Below are 20803 nucleotides of genomic sequence, written 5' to 3'. Positions count from 1 at the left end.
AGCCTTCTAAACAAGCAAGGAAACATAAATAGAAACAAACTGGAATTAGAAACTACCTAATATACTTTCTAAAACTGAAAATAGAAACTAAATTATGGCAGCTTTAGGATAGAATCTTTCTCCACTTGATGGGTCCACAAAATCTTCAAAGAAATATCCCCACACAAGGAAAATATGGGCTGTGACACTGTTTAAAACACTCTTTTCCTTGGCCCTTCTAGAAGGCCTATTGGGCTGGCTCGACCTGGTCCAGTTCTGCTCCATCTGGAGTTGGTTCGATGGGCCTTGGTTCTCCTTCTTCTTCTAGTCAGCCGTGGGATCTACATCAGAAGGTAACACTTATAACCTTTCTGGGTTGGAGAGTAACCCAAGAAAACACACCACAACCCACGAGGGTCAAGTTTACCATGAGATTTCGTGTCTCTGACATAACACACACAACCAAACACCTTGGGAGGAACCACAAAGGTGGAATTCCCATGTAAAAGTTCAGCCGGATTGCGGGAGTCAAGACCACGAGAGAAGGCAACCGATTAATGAGATAGCTTGCAGTGAGGATAGCATCCCCCCAATATTGGGAAGGGACATGGCGCGTAAACATCGACGCCCAGGTCACTTCCAACAAATGTCGGTTCTTCCTTTCAGCCACACCATTTTGGGCTGGGGTATCGACACAACTAGTCTGATGAATAATCCCATTATCAGCCAAATACTTCTGAAATTGGTGCTCCTTATACTCGGTGCCATTATCACTTCTCAAAACCTTGAGATTAGCCTGGAACTGAGTTTGGACCATTCTATGGAAATGCTGAAAACAGGAAAAAACTTGACTCTTAGTGTGCATAAAATAAACCCATGTATGCCTAAAATGACAATCAATAAAAGAAACAAACCAAAGATGACCAGAAAGGGAAGTTTTACGACTAGAGCCCCAAACATCCGAATGCACCAATTGAAAAAGTAAAGAACTCATTTTATTTGAAACCGAATAAGTAGAACATGTCTGTTTGGCCAGAACACAAGCCTCACAAAAAATAAAAAATCGGTCTTATCACATGATTTGACCAAAGTAGGAAATAAAGATGCTAATATTCCTAATGGAGGGTGAGTATTATCATCCCCCTTCCCGTCATACTCTGGTCAGTATGGATGTTGTTTTTCATGAACGTCTTTCCTATTATCCATCTCCACAACTTCAGGGGGAGAATTCTGGTTTTAGTGAAGATGTGTTTGTGCTTCCTCCCCTTCAGGCTCCTCCTACTTTGGGGCCTATGGCTGCTGTCCAGCCTACTTTAGAGCCTACTTTGGCTGCTGCCCCTTCTCCTTTGGCTGCTGTCCAGCCTACTTTGGAGCCTACTTTGGCTGTTGCCCCTTCTTCCACAAGGATTCCTTTACAAGGGGAGCTTGTAGAAAATAATGATGGTCATGTTCCTAGTCAGGGGGAGTTGACTACAATCCAAAAGGCCATCAGTGAATTTCATAAGAGAATTGACAACTCAAATGTTATCACCTACCAAAAGAGGGCAGCATCAATCCACTGTGGCACCCATACCTATCCAATTGCCGGCTCAGGATCCAGATCCTCGTCCTCCTCCTCTTGGTGAGACTTCTCCTTCCGAACTACCTATTGCTCTTCACAAAGGTACTAGGACTTATACCTTGCATCCCATTTCTCGCTTTGCTTCTTATAGTTCTCTTTCTCCGTCTTTTCGTGCATTTGTGTCTTCTCTTTCTTCTATTTCTGTTCCTAAAAATTGGCAAGAAGCTTATGTAGATGGAAAGTGGAAGGCGGCTATGTTGGAAGAAATGAAAGCCTTGAAAAAAAAATAATACTTGAGATCTTGTAGATCTTCCTCTAGGGAAAAAATCAATGGGATGTAAATGGGTGTTTGTGGTCAAACAAAAGGTTGATGGCACTGTGGATCGGTATAGGGCACGTCTGGTTGCAAGAGACTTCACTCAGACATATGGGATTGACTACCAAGAGACCTTTGCTCCTGTTGCAAAGTTGAATACAATTCAGGTTTTGCTATCTTGTGCAGTCAATCTTGTATGGGATCTACAACAGCTGGATGTGAAGAATGCCTTCCTAAATGGAAAACTTGGTGAGGAGGTGTACATGGATATTCTACCAGGGTTTTCTTGTGACAGTAATCAAGGTAAAGTGTGCAAGTTGAAGCAAGCACTTTACGGGTTGAAGCAGTCACCTAGAGAGCAGTCACCTAGAGCTTGGTTTGGTTGGTTTCATAAGGCCATGATTTCTGTGGGCTATAAATAGAGTAATGATGATCACACTCTCTTTATAAAGAGGGCTGGAAAAACCATCACTGTTCTTATAGTCTATGTGGATGACATTGTGGTTACTGGCAACGATGGTGATGAGATCAACCGGTTGAAGAAGTTTCTAAGGCAGGAGTTTGAGATTAAAGATCTAGGGAAGCTATGGTACTTTCTAGGGATTGAGGTTGCCAGTTCTTCTAAAGGCATCTTTCTCTCCCAAAGGAAGTATGTCCTAGACTTGTTGTCTGAAACTGGTTTGTTAGGGTGTCACCCTTCAGATACTCCTATGGAGGCTACTGTTTGTCTCAAAGAAAAGGAGGGTGAACCTGTTGATAAAGGCCGGTGCCAAAGACTAGTGGCGAAGCTGATTTATCTCTCACACACACGTCCAGTCATTGCTGTTTGAGTATTGTGAGTCAGTTTATGCATGACCCCTATTCTTCTCATATGGAGGCTATTCTTCGGATTCTTCACTACTTGAAGTCAGCTCCTGGAAAAGGCATTCTTCTGTCGCCTCATGGTCACCTACGGGTAAAGGCATATACCGATGCTGACTGGGCTGGTTCTGCTGATCGGAAATCTATCTCTGGGTATTGTTCTTTCGTACGGGGCAATCTTGTCACTTAGCGTAGCAAGAAGCAGAATGTGGTGGCTCGTTCTAGGGCTAAAGTAGAGTTTCGTGCTATGGCATAGGGCATTTGTGAGTTACTTTGGCTGAAAGGCTTGCTAGAAGAGCTTAGTGTTCCTGTTCATCTTCCTATGATGTTGTACTGTGACAACAAAGCTGTAATCAGCATTGCTCACAATCCAGTACAGCATGATCGCACCAAGCATGTTGAAGTAGACAGACATTTTATCAAGGAAAAGTTGGAAGACGGATTGATTTGTGTTCCCTTTGTGAAGTCTACTGATCAGATTGCTGATATTTTCACCAAGGGATTGTCTGGAAAATTGTTACATCCTAATCTAGTCAAGTTAGGCATGATCGACATATTTGCTCCAACTTGACGGGGAGTGTTAGAACCATAGGGGTATTTTGGACCCTTTTCTTGTGTTTTCTATGTTTCTATTATGTGGGCTTTAGTCCCCACATTGCTTATTTGTACTTCTGTCCTCTATTCTCAATGATATAAATAAAGAGCTTGGGGTGATCATTAATCATCCAAGCCTTACTCTAATTCTAAATCTGTTACCAGGTCATGTAAAAAACGACTTACAACTCTCATAGAATAGGCAACATCTGGTCAGGTATGGGAGGGATATATAAGTCCTCCTACAAGACGCTGATATTGTTCCTTGTCCACTAGATCACCTCCCTGACTGCTTAGCTGATGATTTACTTCAATAGGTGAATCTGTAGGCTTGGATCTAAGCATCCCTGTCTCTGCAAAAATGTCTAGGACATACTTTCTTTTGAAAAATTAAGATAACCTTGCTACATAGGGCTACCTCAATTCCAAGGAAGTATTTGAGAGGTCCTAAATCCTTGGTTTCAAATTCTACTGCTAATTGTGATGTAGGAAAATATGAAGAAAAGAAAAAGAGGCCAAAACACTGTTCACGTGAACAGTGTCACAGCCTCTTATTATTAGAAGATCCTGTGGGGCCCAAGATCAGATTGCATGGTGCTTCATGGGTGGGGATTTAGAAGTTTAGTTTAGTTTCTAATTTCAGATTTTGAAAGAAGGCTTAAGTTTCTATTTTTAATTAGACATAGTTTCTAATTTATAGTTTCTATTTTGCACCTTGCAACTTAGAGTTTCTATTTTAGTTTCATTACTTGTAACCCAAGTCTCAGCCTTATAAGAGACTTTCTAATTTTTAGTTTCTATTTTGGAGCTCAATCCTTGGGCCTTTATATATTGTAACCTGCCCATAGAGGCACCCCACGATTTTATGAATTAAAAAAGTTGCTTAGATTGCTTTGTGCAAGTTTTGATTATCCTACAGGTATTTATTGACTTCCTCTGCCCTACGCTTTCCACCAAACCCACATCTTAACCCCTTCGTCTCTCCTTCACAAACCATCTCCGAACATCTTGCCCCCACATCTTAACCCCTCCGTCTCTCTCCTTGGTTAAATCCATTCCAAGCCCCACTCACGACTCTCCTCTACCCCATTCCAAGCCCCACTCATGACACCCCTCTACCCACGACTCCCCTCCACATCTTAACCCCCTTCGTCTCTCTACCCCCTCTGCCCCATCTATTCCCAAATCCACTGAAGGGTTACCAAAAAAAAAAAAATTGTACAACGGTTGGATTTTTCATCCCTTCATCCTCCCATCATACCACGACTCACTCTAGGGTCAGTGAACAGAACAGCGGCAGTGTGATTGGCCATGGTTTTACAGGGCAGTAGGCTACACGCCGGCACCAGGGCAGTAGGCTCAGTATATCTGCGAGGGACATCTCTACCTCTATCCTTTTGAGATAAATCTTAAAACCTTCCATATTTTATTTATTTTTTTTGCATGTATCGTCCATATATCTGCTGATCCATCTATTTGATTTCCTTATGTTTGGATGAGTTATACTACTGCCAACTGCCTATTTCTATTTCCTGTTACCTAATTTGTTTATACCTACTACCCCCTTGTTCCCCTTTGTTTAAACTTCGGAATTTACTAATTATTATTGTTGGTAGATTGTGCTATACATTTTCCATTCTTTAATAGATTCCTATGAATTTTGCTTCTTGTTTAGAAATTACTGCTTCAGGGTAATATAATATTATATTTACAGTGTAGAAAGTTTGTCCAGGTTGGATTAGGACCTACAATATCCTCTCAAGGTAAAATAATTTTACTTTGCAGCCATTTACTGTTCACTTTGTTTGACCTGTTCATCTATAGCGATAGCATTTTTTTATGTCATTTTGTAAAACCTGCTCCTCATACGACATTAATCTGAATTACTTGTTTATTTTATCATCATTTTTTTGTGTAGTTTAAGCATGGAATTACCATCCTAGTGCATTGCTTTGCTTGGTTATGAACCATTCTTCTTCTTCTTCTTTTTTTTTTTTTTTTTTTGGCTAACTCGAGTATTACCTGGGACCCGGGGCAGCCCCTAGACTTTTATTAATGTCAAAATTTGGAAGAAAAATACAAGGGGGGGATGTACCGCCTTACCCCAACCCAAAGGAGCAAAACTCTCATTTAAACCTGATCCCAAAACCACACACCCACAAACAGAAAAAAAAAAAAAAACTACTTTCTAAAGACAGGCAAACCAGATCTATCTTCCCGAAGGATTCGCTGCAGATCCCCCGGCGGCTGGCTGCCATATTGGAGATTTATGGAGGAACCTATATCACAAGCTAGATTGGCTTGCCGCCTTATTACTTTCCCTGTAGGCAAATGAGATAAAAGGCCGTGTCGCACTAATAAGAGTCGTGGTCTCCTCGAACCAGTACCATCCCTTCCACACGCTGCACCTCTTCAGGTTAACCATTCTTATGGAAGATTCCGAGTCCAAGTTAACCACAATAGCCTAACTCTTGACACAGCTTCAAACCATCTCTCAAAGTTCTTAGCTCCGCGATCGAGTTTGTGCATTCACCACAGAAACTTGAGAAGGCCGCCAAAACAACACCCTCATTATCTCTAATAACTCCTCCACCCCCTCCTACACCTGGATTGCCTCTACAAGCAGCATCCACAATAAGCTTTACCGATGCGAACGGCGGACATCAATAAACAAGGAGAGGGCACTTCAGCATGGCAGGAGGAGCAGATAAGCCGAAACACTGCAGCTCTCTAGGAGACGCTCGTCGCCTAAACTTTGGAGGATATGGAATGCCTTTCACCTAGACTTTAATACTCTCAATAATAGAGCCCGCTGAACGCATGCTCTCCCCGTGCCTTCTATTGTTCCTTTCCTTCCATAGCTCCCAAACAATCAGAGATGGTAAAATCCCTGTAATATAGGCACTAAGACCGTTACAGCTTGCTGACCCATGCCAAAGAAAAAAACGACTTCTAACGTCGTATGAGAGCACCACCTCAATATCAAAGATCCTGGAAAAGTAGCTCCAAACTTTTTTTGCAGAACCTCCTGCTATCAAACAGTGATTTGTTGTGTCCCTCCTTGGTGTCCCACAGCAATTGCATTTGGAAGCCAGGGGAATACCAACAGACATCAAAGCCTCATCTGTGGGGATTTTTCCATTGAGGAGCTGCCAAGTAAAAAAAGATAACTTCGTGGGCAGCGATTGGTTCCATACCCATCTAGCATAAGGAACCTCTGGTGCCCCTCTCTGCACTTCATTCCAAGCTGATTTAGTTGAGAAAACCCCATCACTAGAGGGAGCCCAAACCAGAACATCTTCCTTCTCAGATAAAACAAAATTACCAGTAATAATGCAATGCCTTACTCCTGCTGAATCTATTTGAACCATTCTTCTTTACCTTTTGAGTGTGCCTCTTAATGCATTAGGTGTCCTCTCCTTTCTACTCCTTTGTATCTACTTTTTAAATATATAAATATATATATATATATATATATTTCCTATTGTGGTCCGTCAGGTCGGCAGCTGGCACTTTATTATATTCTGCCAATCACTTTTTTGCTTGGATCCTTTTGTTTTATGAGATCTATTCTCTTGATCTCATGTCTCTACATCCTTTTTTTACTAGGGCGTACCCCGTAAGCGATGCGCCGTACCGACGCTCGAGTACGGCGATAACTAGTCAAGAGCAAGTGAGAGGAAGTTGTTCAGCACAGAAACGTAAAATTAGACTAGCTTCCTAGAACATTGGATCCTTAACGGGTAAGAGCCTGAAGTTGGTAGATATTATGAGAAGACGAAGGATTAATATCGCATGTATCCAAGAGACAAGATGGAAGGGTAACAAAGCTAAGGTGTTGGATGACTTCAAACCGGTGTATTCGGGTAACCATAGTAATAGAAATGGAGTGGGCATAATAGTGGACAAAGATCTAAAGAATGATATAGTAGAGGTTAAAAGACTAAGAAACAGAATTTTATCCATCAAACTGGTATTGGAAAAAGAGGTTGTCAATATAGTTTGCGCCTATGCAACCCAAGTAGGTTTGGATGAAGGTAGTAAGTGCCAATCTTGGGAACTCATGGATGATTTAATACAGGGTTTTGGCCAGGATAAATCAATTGTTATTGGAGGTGACCTGAACAAGCATGTTGGGAGTGATCATAGAAGATATGAAGGTGTCCATGGCGGTTTCGGAGTTGGGGAGAGGAACGAGGAGGGGACCTATGTACCCTAAGATAAGGTGGTGGAGATTAAAAGGGAAGTCCCTAAGAACTTTTTCTGATAATATGGTCAAACAAGGAAAGTGGAACTTTGAGGGAGACACCAATGCGATGTGGAAAAAGATGATGACTTGTATTAAGAAGACTGCCAAAGAGGTGTTAAGGGAAGCGAAGGATAGTCGCCAGGCACCTAGGGAGACTTGGTCGTGGAACGATGAGATACAAGCAGCCATTAAGACCAAGAAATATTGTTTTAAGACATGAAAAAAAACTAAAGAAACAGAAAATAAAAAGAGATATAATGATGCCATAAACAAAGCTAGGAAGATTGTGGGGATGGCTAGGGGAAGAAGTATAAGAATCTTTATATCAACCTAAACACTAAAAAAGGAAAAAAGATATATACATATATATATATATAAGATAGCTAAGATGAGAGAAAAGAAAAGTAGAGATTTCGATCAGGTGAGGTGTATTAAGGATGATGATGGAAGGGTGGCGGTATCTTTTATACATGCCAATTGTTTCAGGGCTCTTAGAAGGGACCTTTGGTCGGACTTAGTGGCCATTGCGTTGTCAACAATGCCTTGGATGGTGATTGGAGATTTCAATGCAATTCTTCAATTGGGTTACACCAAGGATCAAATCTAAGCCCTTATTTGTTTGCACTCATCATGGATGATTTAACCAGGCACAATCCAAGATGAGATTCTTTGGTGTATGCTATCCGCTGATAATATTGTTTTGATAGATGAGACAGTGGAAGGGATTAATGCGAAGCTGGAATTATGGAGATCAAGCTTGGAATCAAGAGGTTTTAAGTTAAGCAGAACAAAGATAGAATACATGATGTGTAACTTCAGTCAAATCAGGAGAGGTGATGAAGTGGTGAAACTTGAGAAGCAAGAGCTACCACAAAGTGAATGCTTTCGATACCTGGGGTCAATCATTTACAAAGAGGGTGATATAGAGGATGAAGTTTCCAGAATTAAAGTAGGATGGACGAAGTGGAGAAGTGCATTGGGAGTGTTATGTGACAAACGCATGCCTGTTAAGCTTAAGGGGAAATTCTACAAGGCAGTAATAAGACCAGCTATGACACATGGGGTAGAATGTTGGGCAGTTAAGAAAAGTAAGATAGATAAGATGAATGTAGCGGAGATGAGGATGTTGAGGTGTATGTACGGAAAGACCAGGAGAAATAGAGTAAGGAACGATTGTATTAGAACTGATTTGGGAGTTGCACCAATCGAAGACAAGCTTTGTGAGAGCCGCTTGTAGTGGTATGGTCATGTCCAACGGAGACCCATGGATGCACCAATAAGGAAGATTGACCAGATTTAGCTTGACGGAGCTAAAAGAGGTAGGATTAGGCCTAAAATGACTATTAGAGAAGTCGTAAGAAAGGATATGCATGTGGTGGGGCACGATCCTAGTATGACCACGGATAGAATTGTGTTGAGGACAAGGACCCGTGACAAGGACCCGTGTAGCCGACCCTTTATAAGGGGATGTTCCTAGGATGCTGCTTTGACTACTGCTTCGACTTCTACCTTTACTTCTTTTCTTTTTTCATCCTTTTACTCCTTTTTACTCCTTTTTACTTCTTTTTATTTCTCTTACTTCCATTACTGTCATAGCCTCTATCGGATCCATGTAGCCAACCCCATTTAGTTGGGATCAAGGTTTAAAGTATCGGTATCGGTATCGGGTATCGTATCGGTCGGGCGATTTTAAGAGACGTATCATATCATATCGTATCAGAGATACGTATTGATCAGTGGAGAAAGGCATAAAAATTATCAATGTCCACATGGAAATACAATTTTGGACACAAAACAATATAAACAAGCAATAAATGTCATATATCATGCATATACGCTAAGAATTGTGAATAATGTATAACTAGACAAGTGCAGCACTTCTAAATTGTTATAAAAGATGAGATTTCTTACATACAGAGTCACTCTATTGCCATAAAGAATGTCGGGGTGGATCAAACTCATGTCTGTAAGGGTCTTCAAGAATAAGAGCAACTAGGATGATGTTGACCGAACATAAGCACAATACTAGCCCTTAAGGAAGCCATTTTCGGTTTTGGATGAAAAATGGTGGATTTGAATTCAAATCTTTGCAAATGTATACAAAGCATGCATCTAATAGTTAGTTGAACCTATTCTCCTTAAATTATAGCAAAAAAAAAAAAAAAAAAAGGAACTAAAATGCAAAATTTGAAGCAAAAGATCAAGTTTTTTGAAAAAAACCTACCTTTTCCCTTTCAAGTGGAGTATGTCTTATATTCCAAGGATTCGAGTGCGATGTGGATCCAACCCGACCCGACATATTTTGTGGCGCTACCCAAAGGGCAAAAAAGTTAAGATTTAGTTCGTGTTTAGTCTAAAATATGAAAAAAGGCATGTGTATCGATATGTATCAGTATGTATCAGTTCATATCGATCTGTATTGGTATGTATCGATTGATACATATCGATACATACCAATACATTTAAAAAATTAATAAAAATTTGAAAACAGTACGTATCGGCTGTATCGATACATATTAACCATATTGTATCGACATGTATCGGTCGATACATATGATACCGATACATTGTTTTTTCAAAAAATAGATATGTATCGGTATGTATCGATACACGATCGATACCGAGACGTATCGGCGATAGCGATATGACGTGATACTTTAAACCCTGGTTGGGATAAGGTTATGATTTTTAGTTTTTTTTTATGGGAAGCATTCTTATATTACTATTAGATAGAGAAAAACATATTTACATCATATAGGAAAGGGGGCATTACAGTCCTTTTAGATATAGAGAAAGAGGCAAGGGAACGTAGTCTACTAGTCCATATGTTATTCTTAGGTTTAAACGTACATTTATAAAGTTTGATGTTTTTCGCTAGTTCAAAAAAGTTTGGTATGAGATGCCATGGAATAGGTAAGTTTTGCTTGGTCGTAGCATTCAAAAGGTCATACGGTGTGGTTAGTGATCCAAATCTCCTTCGATTGAGTCCACCTTTGTAGCATGTGTCCATCCTGTAAGATTCGTAGTTCAGCTCGCATGTCATCGATTGAAGGTGCAAACCCTGAAGATGTTAGAACATTTTGGTTGTCTAGCAAAATGCAGTAAGCCCATCCTACTAGGCCTACATTTGGTTCAGAAAGACCTGCACAACACAAAATAGGTAAGTTCATTTTATGATTGCTGTTAGTTGTGTCAAATTTATGATCTATACGCATACTATTGTCAAGAGGGGGGCTGTGATTGTTGTTGTTGTATATCAGCTTGATGCAAAGATTTGTCGTTTTCACGTAATTTGGTGATGCATAACAAAAAGAATTGTAGGAAAAAAAAGAGCTGTAACTTCACCACTTTTTCGCCTAAATCTATTTTGATCCATGATTTGAGCACTGTTAATCCTTAAAAGTAATTGAAATGGTAAAGATTAGGGTTGTTTTTTATATTAGATGATTTCCCCCCACTCATATCAAAGAGGAAAAAAAAAGTTTCCAAGGCCTACGGTTGCTCTCAGTTTCGTATCTCACTCACGGTTTCTTTTTTACAGGTTTAAAGGAGACTTATCAAGTGTGTCTTACCCATAGTACTAAATCTCGTTTCGTTTCGGTGTTTCGGTCTGACCGAAATTTCCAAGATACCAAAATTTCATCGAAATATGGTGAAATTTCCGAAATATTCGAAATATTGCATTTTTTAATTCAATGTTGCATTTCGTTTCGACTCGACCGAGATACTCGAAATCTCGACCGAGATGAAACGAGTTTTAGTACTATGATCTTACCTGTATCGGACCACATCGGATTGTATTGGTCCCATATCGGACCATAGTTGGGCCCTATATCGGAAAGTATCAGTCCCGTTACGGACTGTATCGATCAGTATCGGTTGTTACAAATCTCTTTTGAAAATTAAGAATCATATCAGTACGTATCGTATCGATACCCATCGATATCGTTACGTATCGCCCAATACTTAAAACCCTGAATGTGATCAATATTTAGATTGGTTGGAACTTAGAAAAGTAGACTCTCTTTAGTCCTAATCTTATGCATGCAACAAACATGATCGATCCACTGAATTTGATAATTGTGATATTCACTTGCATCAATTTGTTGATCACTTCAACAAGACCAAACCCACCAGGCAAAATCAAGCTTCTTATGTGAGAGAGCATTGATATAGCCATAGTTGTCACGGCATCTAGGTGATCCAAGGCATTGGAGGGGCCTGGACGCAAGGCGCCTAGGTGCCCACCTAGGCGACCAAGGCGTCTGGATGCCAACTATGGATATAGTTGATTACACAAAAGGGTTAATCACCAATTAAATTAGATTTGAAGGATTGCTGTGTGTCAAATCAATCATCTTGTATGGAAGCATATTTTTTTATTATTTTGTAGGATAAGTTAGAATATTTTTTGGAAAAAAAGGGCTGCAAAAAAATCAAACAGAAAATACACATGGCATCATGACATCACTAATCCCAATAGTACACAAGGCCAAGCCACAACGACTCATCTAGCAAGGAAGAACTGTTCAAATCAGTTAGGGAGGAGGCATTACCTTCTACAGTTTCTAACCATGTTGTCCTTATCCTCTCTCATGGTAATATGCACTACGGCACCAAACGCTTTAAATTTGAGCATATGTGTATACATCATCCTGTGTTAGTGGATATGATAGCTGAACATTAGAGTGAGTTTAGGGTGTGAAAGAACGGATAGGGGAATATTGACAGAAATCAAAGTTTCACAAAGGAGAAGCTAAAAAGGTGTAATGAATTAGAATTTAGTACAATTGATATCAAGAAAGAGGAGCTGCTAAATGAAATTACAGAACAGGACATTTTCGGGGAAACAGTGGGTATGATAGAAGATAAAAGGCCCTGAAAGGATAGTAAATAAGTAATACGGTGAGCTTTGCATCATAAGGAGTTGGAAAAGGTGGGGTCATACCTGACGAAGTTTGTTGGAAACAAATATCCTGGGTAAAATGGCTGAAAGAGCATGACGACAAGTCTTTTGGTCATTTACACAACAAAATTCAAATTTCTCTAAGTAGATTGAATGTTGGGACCGATACCTGGAAAAAATCTGAAATTGCAGATCATGTTTTTAATTTCTATAAGCAGAACTTCATTGCACCATCATAAATCTCGGCCTGATTAACTGGAGTTTGATATCATTCTGGATGATTTCAGTAACTGACAGGAAAGGTCATTCACTGAAAACGAGGTTAGTAACTGACACAGAAGGCCATTCACTGAAGATGAGGTTAGTAACTGACAGGCAAGGCCATTCACTGAAGTAAGGTTAAAAGAGCTATTCAAGAAATGGAAGAGGCTGCAAGATGGATCTACTTAAAGCATATACTAGGGCATTGATGAAAGATATTTTTTAGGGAAACTATATGTATGGGACCATAATCCTATTTTTATTTATTCATCAAGATTATATTTTATTTCTGCAATCCCTAAGAAGACCAGGGCTGAAGAGCTTGAACATTTCAGACCAATTAGTTTGATAAGTTATGGCAGGATCCTTCCTGTTTTGTCAACAACAATGAGGATGATGTTTAATAGAGTTTTTTTCCCCCCCTTCTTCTTCTTCTTTTGGTTAACCCTTCCCCTTTGGTTAGAGTTAATTTAGTCACTTTCAATGTGGAGAAAGATTCTATCTTCAGCATAGCTGTATAGTCTCCTATACCTTCCTTAATCTTTCCCTATCTTTCATTTTTTAGTCTGGAAAGGATTCTTAGGGCTGGATTTCAGGGGTGGAGGAGTTGCAGTGTTTGGCCTCCTCTATATTCTCTTCTTATCTTCTCTTTGTCTAATACACTTCTTCTTTTGGTGCCAATCAAAAAATTAAATTTGTTGTGCCATTTCACTCTCAGCAATTGCAACAGTAACATACAGAGAAATCATTGAACAACTTACATCATCCTCCCTTAGCATTGATTCTGGCATCAACCTGTGCCAACATCACCACCAACCACTACATCAGTTACATGCAAGAAACTAATGGTATAAGCGTTTGCATTGGAACAACAGACATGACAAGGTCCAGTCACCAAGGTCATTGAAGATGGACAAATACTGATATTTATAAAAATGCTAGCCAAAGAAAAGTAAATCAATTTTACACTTGACATAGCTGAATGATATACTTTTTTTTGGTCGGAATGATATACTAATTTATTTGAATTACTAAAGCAACTAAGCAATTATATAAGGACTACATGTTGGAAGGAAGGGAAGGAAAAGAAGCAGCCATCAACCATACATGATCCATGTGACATACCAGCCAAAGAAGAGAAGCACAACTAGAAAGCTAGATTAAGAACAGGAATTATTTCAGTATTTTTATTCTTGTGGTTGTAAGTCTAGTCCACGGGTTAATAGAGAAGGATCTTTCTTGTGAATCATTTAGGTATAAGCATAGTTGTCAAGGCAACTATGCGATCCAAGACGTTGGAGGGGGGAGCCCAGTTGTCACCTAGGTTCCCTAAGTATGCAATATATGTAATATAGCAATGATAATTTTATCTAATTATACTTATATGCAACATAGAAGCCATATCAATGGAATATGATATAAGTATGCTAGTAATGACCTAATATGAGAAAATCAATATATAATAAACAAAGAACAGGATATAATATAAGCATATTTATCAAAAAAAAACAAAGCAATAAACATAAATCACAAACTCAAAGTGTCAAAAAATTAAAAGGTGTGTTGTCACAAGGCCACAAGGCGATGCTTAGGCATCCAAGACAGTTGCCTTTCTTGCATTAAATAAGGCGTGCTATCGCCTTGGACACAAGAAGGCGCCTGGACGCCTAGGTGGTGGCACCTGGGGGATGCCTTGACAACTATGGGTACAAGGGTTTACATGTTTACAAGAGTAAAACAGGACTCAAACAATTAGATTTTATTCCCAGAAGAAAAATAAATCCTATTTAACAATGGAAAAATGGAAACTAATTTTTTCCAGCATTGTTGATCTATGAAATCTAGAAATTTGGAGTTGTTTATAAGTTTCCCACAGGTGTTAATTTATGAAATCTAGAAATTTGTAGTTGTCTCCCATATAAAGCTATTTTGCCTCTAGATGCTTTATCTTGCTATAATAATAGGATCTACTGGCTACTTGATCAATTGGGAATTTTCCCATTCCAATCAATTTGAAGGTCAGCATCTAAGAGCTCCATGACATCTGTTCATTTGAAGGATACGGCCCCAATCGTATAATAAGTCTCATCATTGACAAGAAAGGAGTCCATTTCTGTCAAAAGGATTGCATAATCCAAAGTGGTACTTTTAGATCTTTGGAAATAGGAGATCGCTGTCAGCATGCGACACCAGAAAATAGACATAGGGGTAGAATGTCAAAAATAATTAAGAATTTAATGAAATACGGAATTTCAGATAAAAGGGTGATAAGTAGATCAACCCAAGGTGGAGCTTCATCTGCTTCCCAGTTTTGATTTTTCGATAAGGAATGCTTGGTATAACAGAATTAAACCAAAGCAACCAACAATCAACAAAGTATAATTAAAGAGAGGAAAAGAAGAAGACAGTAGAGAGCAGCAAGACAAGCTACCAATTGGAGAGAATGGACTCGACTCCAATTGGTACCAGCCCATGTTTATTTATAATAGGGATCGTTACAGAATTACAGAACTGTCCTTTGAAAAAAGGGCACCCACGAATAAGACTAAACAGAAAGGGTATGACAAGAATACCCTTGTGGTTCAATATTTATATAAAAATCTATGTAATTTTTACCACTCCCCCTCAAGTTGGAGCATAAATATCACCCATGCCTAGCTTGGAACACCCTCGAAGAAAAACATTTTTAAATAATGCCTTAGCTGAACAAGGCACCAAACTGTTGAGTAGACCTAAGGGTGTCAATTGATACAGTATTGGTTATTCGGTACGGTTTCGGTTCAGTACAGAAGACAGATAGTAGATTCCAAAGTCATACCATACCAAGAACATTAGTGTATTTCCAATACCAATACCGAACCAGCTTGGTACGGTTTTGCTATGGTTTCTATTCGGTTTGGATAAGGTTTCTTATTGAGTACAGGGTGGTGTTTATGACCAAATAGTTGCTATCCCATTGGGCCGAGGGTTTGTAAAGGTATGGGGTGAATGGCATCATGAATTTTCTCTTTCCACATTCTTGCTTAGGTTACATGTAGCAAAATCAACTACTCAGTAGCAAATGTAATTGTATAGAAGGTAACGTAATTTAATAGTTGAATTCAAATATATAAAGAAGAAAAACATTAAACTAAGGATTCGGCTCCGCTACTTCCGTAAGAGGTACTTCCATCCTACTTCCATGCGATCTGAGGGCACCACCTGTCCTGAAGAGAATCCAACAGTCGATGAGTGTAAAAATTCAAATTCAAGTGGAAAAGTTTTGTTTTTTGGTAAAAAATTAACGTGGAAAATTCAGTGGATATAGTTTGAACCACATTAAACCAAAAAACAAACCCAGACCCAAAACCAAACCCAACCCATTCATCAATTTGAAATCCCTAAATTCCCAAAACCTCGACCTTCTTCATCCCTCGCTCTCTTCTTCCACCAATCTGCCTGAACCACACCGGAAAGAAGTGACAGAAATTGGCATTGCCATTTTATGTTTACTTCTTCCATAATCATGGTCTTCTTGGCCGGGCCCCTCAAGCCTACCTCCACCCTCAGAGGATGCTGCTGCATCTTTCAATTCTGGGTAGTTGTTGAAGAGATTCCCATCTCGATGGACAAAGGCTTCCAACACCTATTTCATGTGATTATTCCAATTTTGTATGAGAACATGTTGAAACACATAAAAATTCCACTGGAAGCTCTTTGGAGAAGATGTAGAATCTGAGCCTTGCACAGAGATCAAGAAGGAAATGACCTCCACTAATGTGACAGTGGACATGGAGAGACATCTTTCCCTTAACTTTCTTCCACTTGGCAACCACTTCGTCCCTCTGTAACCTATTGTACCAACTCTGCATCTGCAAACAAAGTGATGTAGATCCCAGCCCCATGCATGGGCCGATATACAATTGAAGGAAGCAGCCAAGACCAGTCAGCTCAAGCCTAACCAGACCCTAACTTTGGGACAGAATTGGACGAAATTGGACCAGCCAATTTGTCTTCATCAAGCCATTCCCTTAGCAGCTTCTACCAGCTTATAAGCAGCTTCTCAGCAGCAGCTTGTAAGCAGTTTCTCATCAGCAGCTGTAAGCAGCTTCTCATCAGCAGCTTCTTAGCAGCAGCTTGTAAGCAACTTCTCATCAGCAGCTTGTAAGCAGATTCTCATCAGCAGCTTGTAAGCAGCTCCTCATCAGCAGCTTCTCATCAGCAAGTATCTACTACCATTTTGGTTAAGCCCTCACAATATATAGAGGCCTTATTGTAAGTTTTAAGAATGGAATGAATGAAAAAAACTGAAGCTTGCTTTTTGCAAACTATTGTCCTGAGAAAGGCTGAGAGATCAACTGAGAGAGTCGAGGGTGAGAGGCCCACAGCTGAGACAGCCCCCTATCCCCATTACCCTTCTATCCCTCCATCTTCTCTTTCTATCTTCTGTTTTAGTTTCTGATTTGTTCCCTTAATCTGAAGTTTATTGATTGAGATCAAGATCCTGCCTGGGGTTAGATCATTCGTGATTTAACCTCACATTAAATTGGTATCAGAGCTATGGCGGAGGGAAGCTCCAACCAAGCCTCGATAGATCTACCTCCCTTCGTTTTCAAGACCCGAGTTCGTCTACCCAATGGGAGCACAGCCATATTATGTGTTGATGAGAGGCGACGTGACAACATTATTTCACAATCCGTGGTGGATATGTTGTCTTAGACAGGAGAGATATGCATCATGCCTACAGGTCAAGTTTTTGTTGAATTTGAGTGTTCCTCATACTATGACGGTGCTTGGTGTCAACCGGTACCATCTCCAAAGAGCTTCATTGCAATAGGTTGTGATTGGTTGAACGAGCGACAAGGTTGGATTGAACCTAAAAACAACATGTGTGTCCTACCTGATCGGCACCATCTATACCATTGTTTTACTCTAAAAAGGTTACAACCAAAGGTGAAAACATCGACTATACAGCCACAGGGAACGCCGAACATATCAACTCAAAAGCAAGTGGCAGCGACTGTGATTGAAGTTTCACCAACGATTAATGCACCAACAGAAGATTCTACTAAGACGGTCTGTGTTTAAGAAATTCAAGACTATATAGCTAATAAAATTCAAGTAGACCAAGCTGCACCAGTGGTTGAGAAGCTCAGCCATCAAATTGATGTAGGGGTCAAGAACACAATGGTAGAAGACGATCCCGTGGACACATCCAAAGACGTTGAAGTGGCACACATGGAGTTTGTCATCCCCTTGAAGTACCTTGAAGAGCAACTTCCTTGCCTCAATGACTACATTCGTACATCCAAGGAATTACCCGAATTTTTCTACGGATTGAAGATGGATGTGCATCATACTAAAATCATCCTAACATTCTACAAAATTCGAGGACGAATTTTTTTCTAAGAGGGGAAGAGTTGATGTAGATCCCAGCCCCATGCATGGGCTGATATACAATCAAAGGAAGAAGCCAAAACCAGTCAGCTCAAGCCTAACAAGTCCCTAACTTTGGGACAAAATTGGACAAAATTGGACCAGCCAATTTGTCTTCATCAAGCCATTCCCTTAGCAGCTTCTGCCAGCTTGTAAGCAGCTTCTCATCAGCAGCTTCTTAGCAGCAGCTTGTAAGCAGCTCCTCATCAGCAGCTTCTCATCAGAAAGTATTTACTACCATTTTGGTTAAGCCCTCACTATATATAGAGGCCTTATTGTAAGTTTTAAGAATGGAATGAATGAAAAAAAATGAAGCTTGCTTTTTGCAAACTATTGTCCTGAGAAAGGCTGAGAGATCAACTGAGAGAGTTGAGGGTCAGAGGCCCACGGCTGAGACAGCCCCCTATCTCCATTACCCTTCTATCCCTCCATCTTCTCTTTCTATCTTCTGTTTTATTTGCTGATTTGTTCCCTTAATCTGAAGTTTATTGATTGAGATCAAGATCCTGCTTGGGGTTAGATCATTCCTGATTTAACCTTACATTACAAAGTCCCAATTTTTTTCCTCTCTTTTTCAGTTTATATCTATAAGGTATGACAGGTTAAATTCAAAAACAGCAACCCACCCCCTATTGTATAAACTATGGAAGATCCCCTGTTTCTCCTTAATTAAAAATAAAATAAAATAAGCAAGCAAATCTCCATGAAAGAATCGATGAACAAGAGAGCGAGGAATGAAGATGGTCGAGGTTTTGGGAATTTAGGGATTTCAAATCGATGGAAGGTCGAAGTTTTGGGAAAGTGAAATGGGTTGGGTTTCGTTTTGGGTCGGTCGGGGTTTGTTTTTTGGATTAATGTGGATCAAATTATATCCACTGAGTTTTCAACTTTAATTTGAATTTTTGCACCAGCGGGATTCTCTTCAGGACAGGTGGCGTTCTCAGATCGCATGGAAGTAGGACGGAAGTACCTCTTATGGAAGTAGAGGAGCGGAATCCTTAAACTAAAGGAGATTAGGAAGTAACGTAATTTAATACAGTTTGATTCATACCAAATGGTATCACACTTGATACCGAAACCGTACCATACCGAATAACATTCATTTTTTTATACCAAAACCATACCGATTCTTCTTCGATTCGGTTCGGCAAAGTTTTAGACGGTCGGTTTCGGTATCGTTATTCGGTTCCAAATTGACACCCTTAAGTAGAGTTGACAAACGGGGTGGAGATCATCCTCATCACAGCATCACAAACAAAATGGCAGTCAACTTTAATATGCTTAGTTCTCTCACTGGATTACTAGCAATATATATGGCAGTGATTTGAACATTAACTGAGTCAATAGAAGACTTTGAATAACCCATTAAATATATGGGTCGATGTTCTCTGTGGGGGAGCGTGGCCCCTGCGCGTCCGCGAGTTGGCATCATGGGGGGCAAGATTTTCACCTTTCATGGAGGGTGGGGCGGCCATTTCGCCCTTGCTGCTGATATCTTACTTTCCTACTGATTATTGAGTATATTGCTTGTGGTTTGCTTTGGAAATGTTCATTTCTCATTTGCAATTCGATTTGTGACATCTGTACCTGGTTCTTGTTAACTCTATTTCTGTCCACTTGTTTATATATTTTTAGAAGAAAATTTCTCTATAGGGGAGTGTACCTCCCATGCCCAGACACAGAGAGGGGCAAAATGATATATATATAAACAAGTGGACAGCAATAGAGTTAACAAGAACCAAGTACAGATGTCACAAATCCAATTACAAATGAGAAACCACTTGCATGGACAATGAGAAGGTGAAGGCCATAGAGGAATTGGATCCCTCATCAAAGGTATATGAGTTAAGATCTTTTCTTGGCCTGGTAAACTACTATCGTAGGGTCATCCAAGCCTTTTCGGGTCGGGCTGCACTTTCCCTCTCTGGAACACACTGACCTGTTTTGATGTTCCTTGGTGAAACCAAGTCTGCTTCTATAAATCTTTCCTCTCTGTGTCGCAGACTATTTTGATCACTATATCAGTGAAAGAAGGCCGACGACTACTTATTATCAATGAAGTAACATAGTTGCGTGGAGATGTCTCTCCAACACAACACATTACCGCGGAAATATCTCTCCCTTCATTCTCTTGTCTTCTTCTTCCTCTCTTCCTCGTCTTCTTCTCCTTCTCCTTCAACTTCTTCTCCTTCTCTTACTTGTATTCCTAACCTAAAATCCAACTAAAATATGGGTAGAAAATAGGAAAATGGGATTTACTTCCTTAGTTTAATTAGAGTCCCATTTTGAGTTTGTTTTCTTTATTATTTCACTTTCTTAGTCAATTTAGGTTATCTTATTAGTTAAGGATAGGGTTAGACCTTCCCTTTTTACTGTCCAAGTCTATTTTTTAGTCTTCTATGTAAGTTTGTAAGGGAGGCCAGCATGGTACACGAATTTGACTAATGAAATATTGGCTTTAGCCTTTGTTAAAAATCCTGAGATAGGTTGGGTGAGATGCCCCGGGTGAGCTGAGATAGCCATCCCATTCCCCAACCCCCTCCATTGATCTCCAATCAAGCTCCATTCAAGTTTCAATTCTGCCATAGCCGATCTCTTGAAGAAACATATTCAGTTACTGGAATTTCTCTGCAAGGTTCAAGATATTTTCAAACAACAAGT

General features: G+C 39.8%; 1 protein-coding gene across 1 annotated transcript in view; it reads right to left on the bottom strand.

Annotated features, from left to right (window-relative positions):
- The window catches only part of LOC122644077, a 67780-nt gene that overhangs the window by 19312 nt on the left and 27665 nt on the right, over positions 1–20803 (bottom strand). The window contains exon 3 of the mRNA XM_043837681.1: positions 13489–13522. Coding sequence (XP_043693616.1) covers positions 13489–13522 — 34 coding nt within the window. The remainder of the gene's footprint in view (positions 1–13488; positions 13523–20803) is intronic.

This window comes from Telopea speciosissima, chromosome 10 (genome assembly GCF_018873765.1).
Source record: "Telopea speciosissima isolate NSW1024214 ecotype Mountain lineage chromosome 10, Tspe_v1, whole genome shotgun sequence".
NCBI lineage: Eukaryota > Viridiplantae > Streptophyta > Magnoliopsida > Proteales > Proteaceae > Telopea > Telopea speciosissima.
This window is presented reverse-complemented; position numbering and strand designations above follow the sequence as displayed.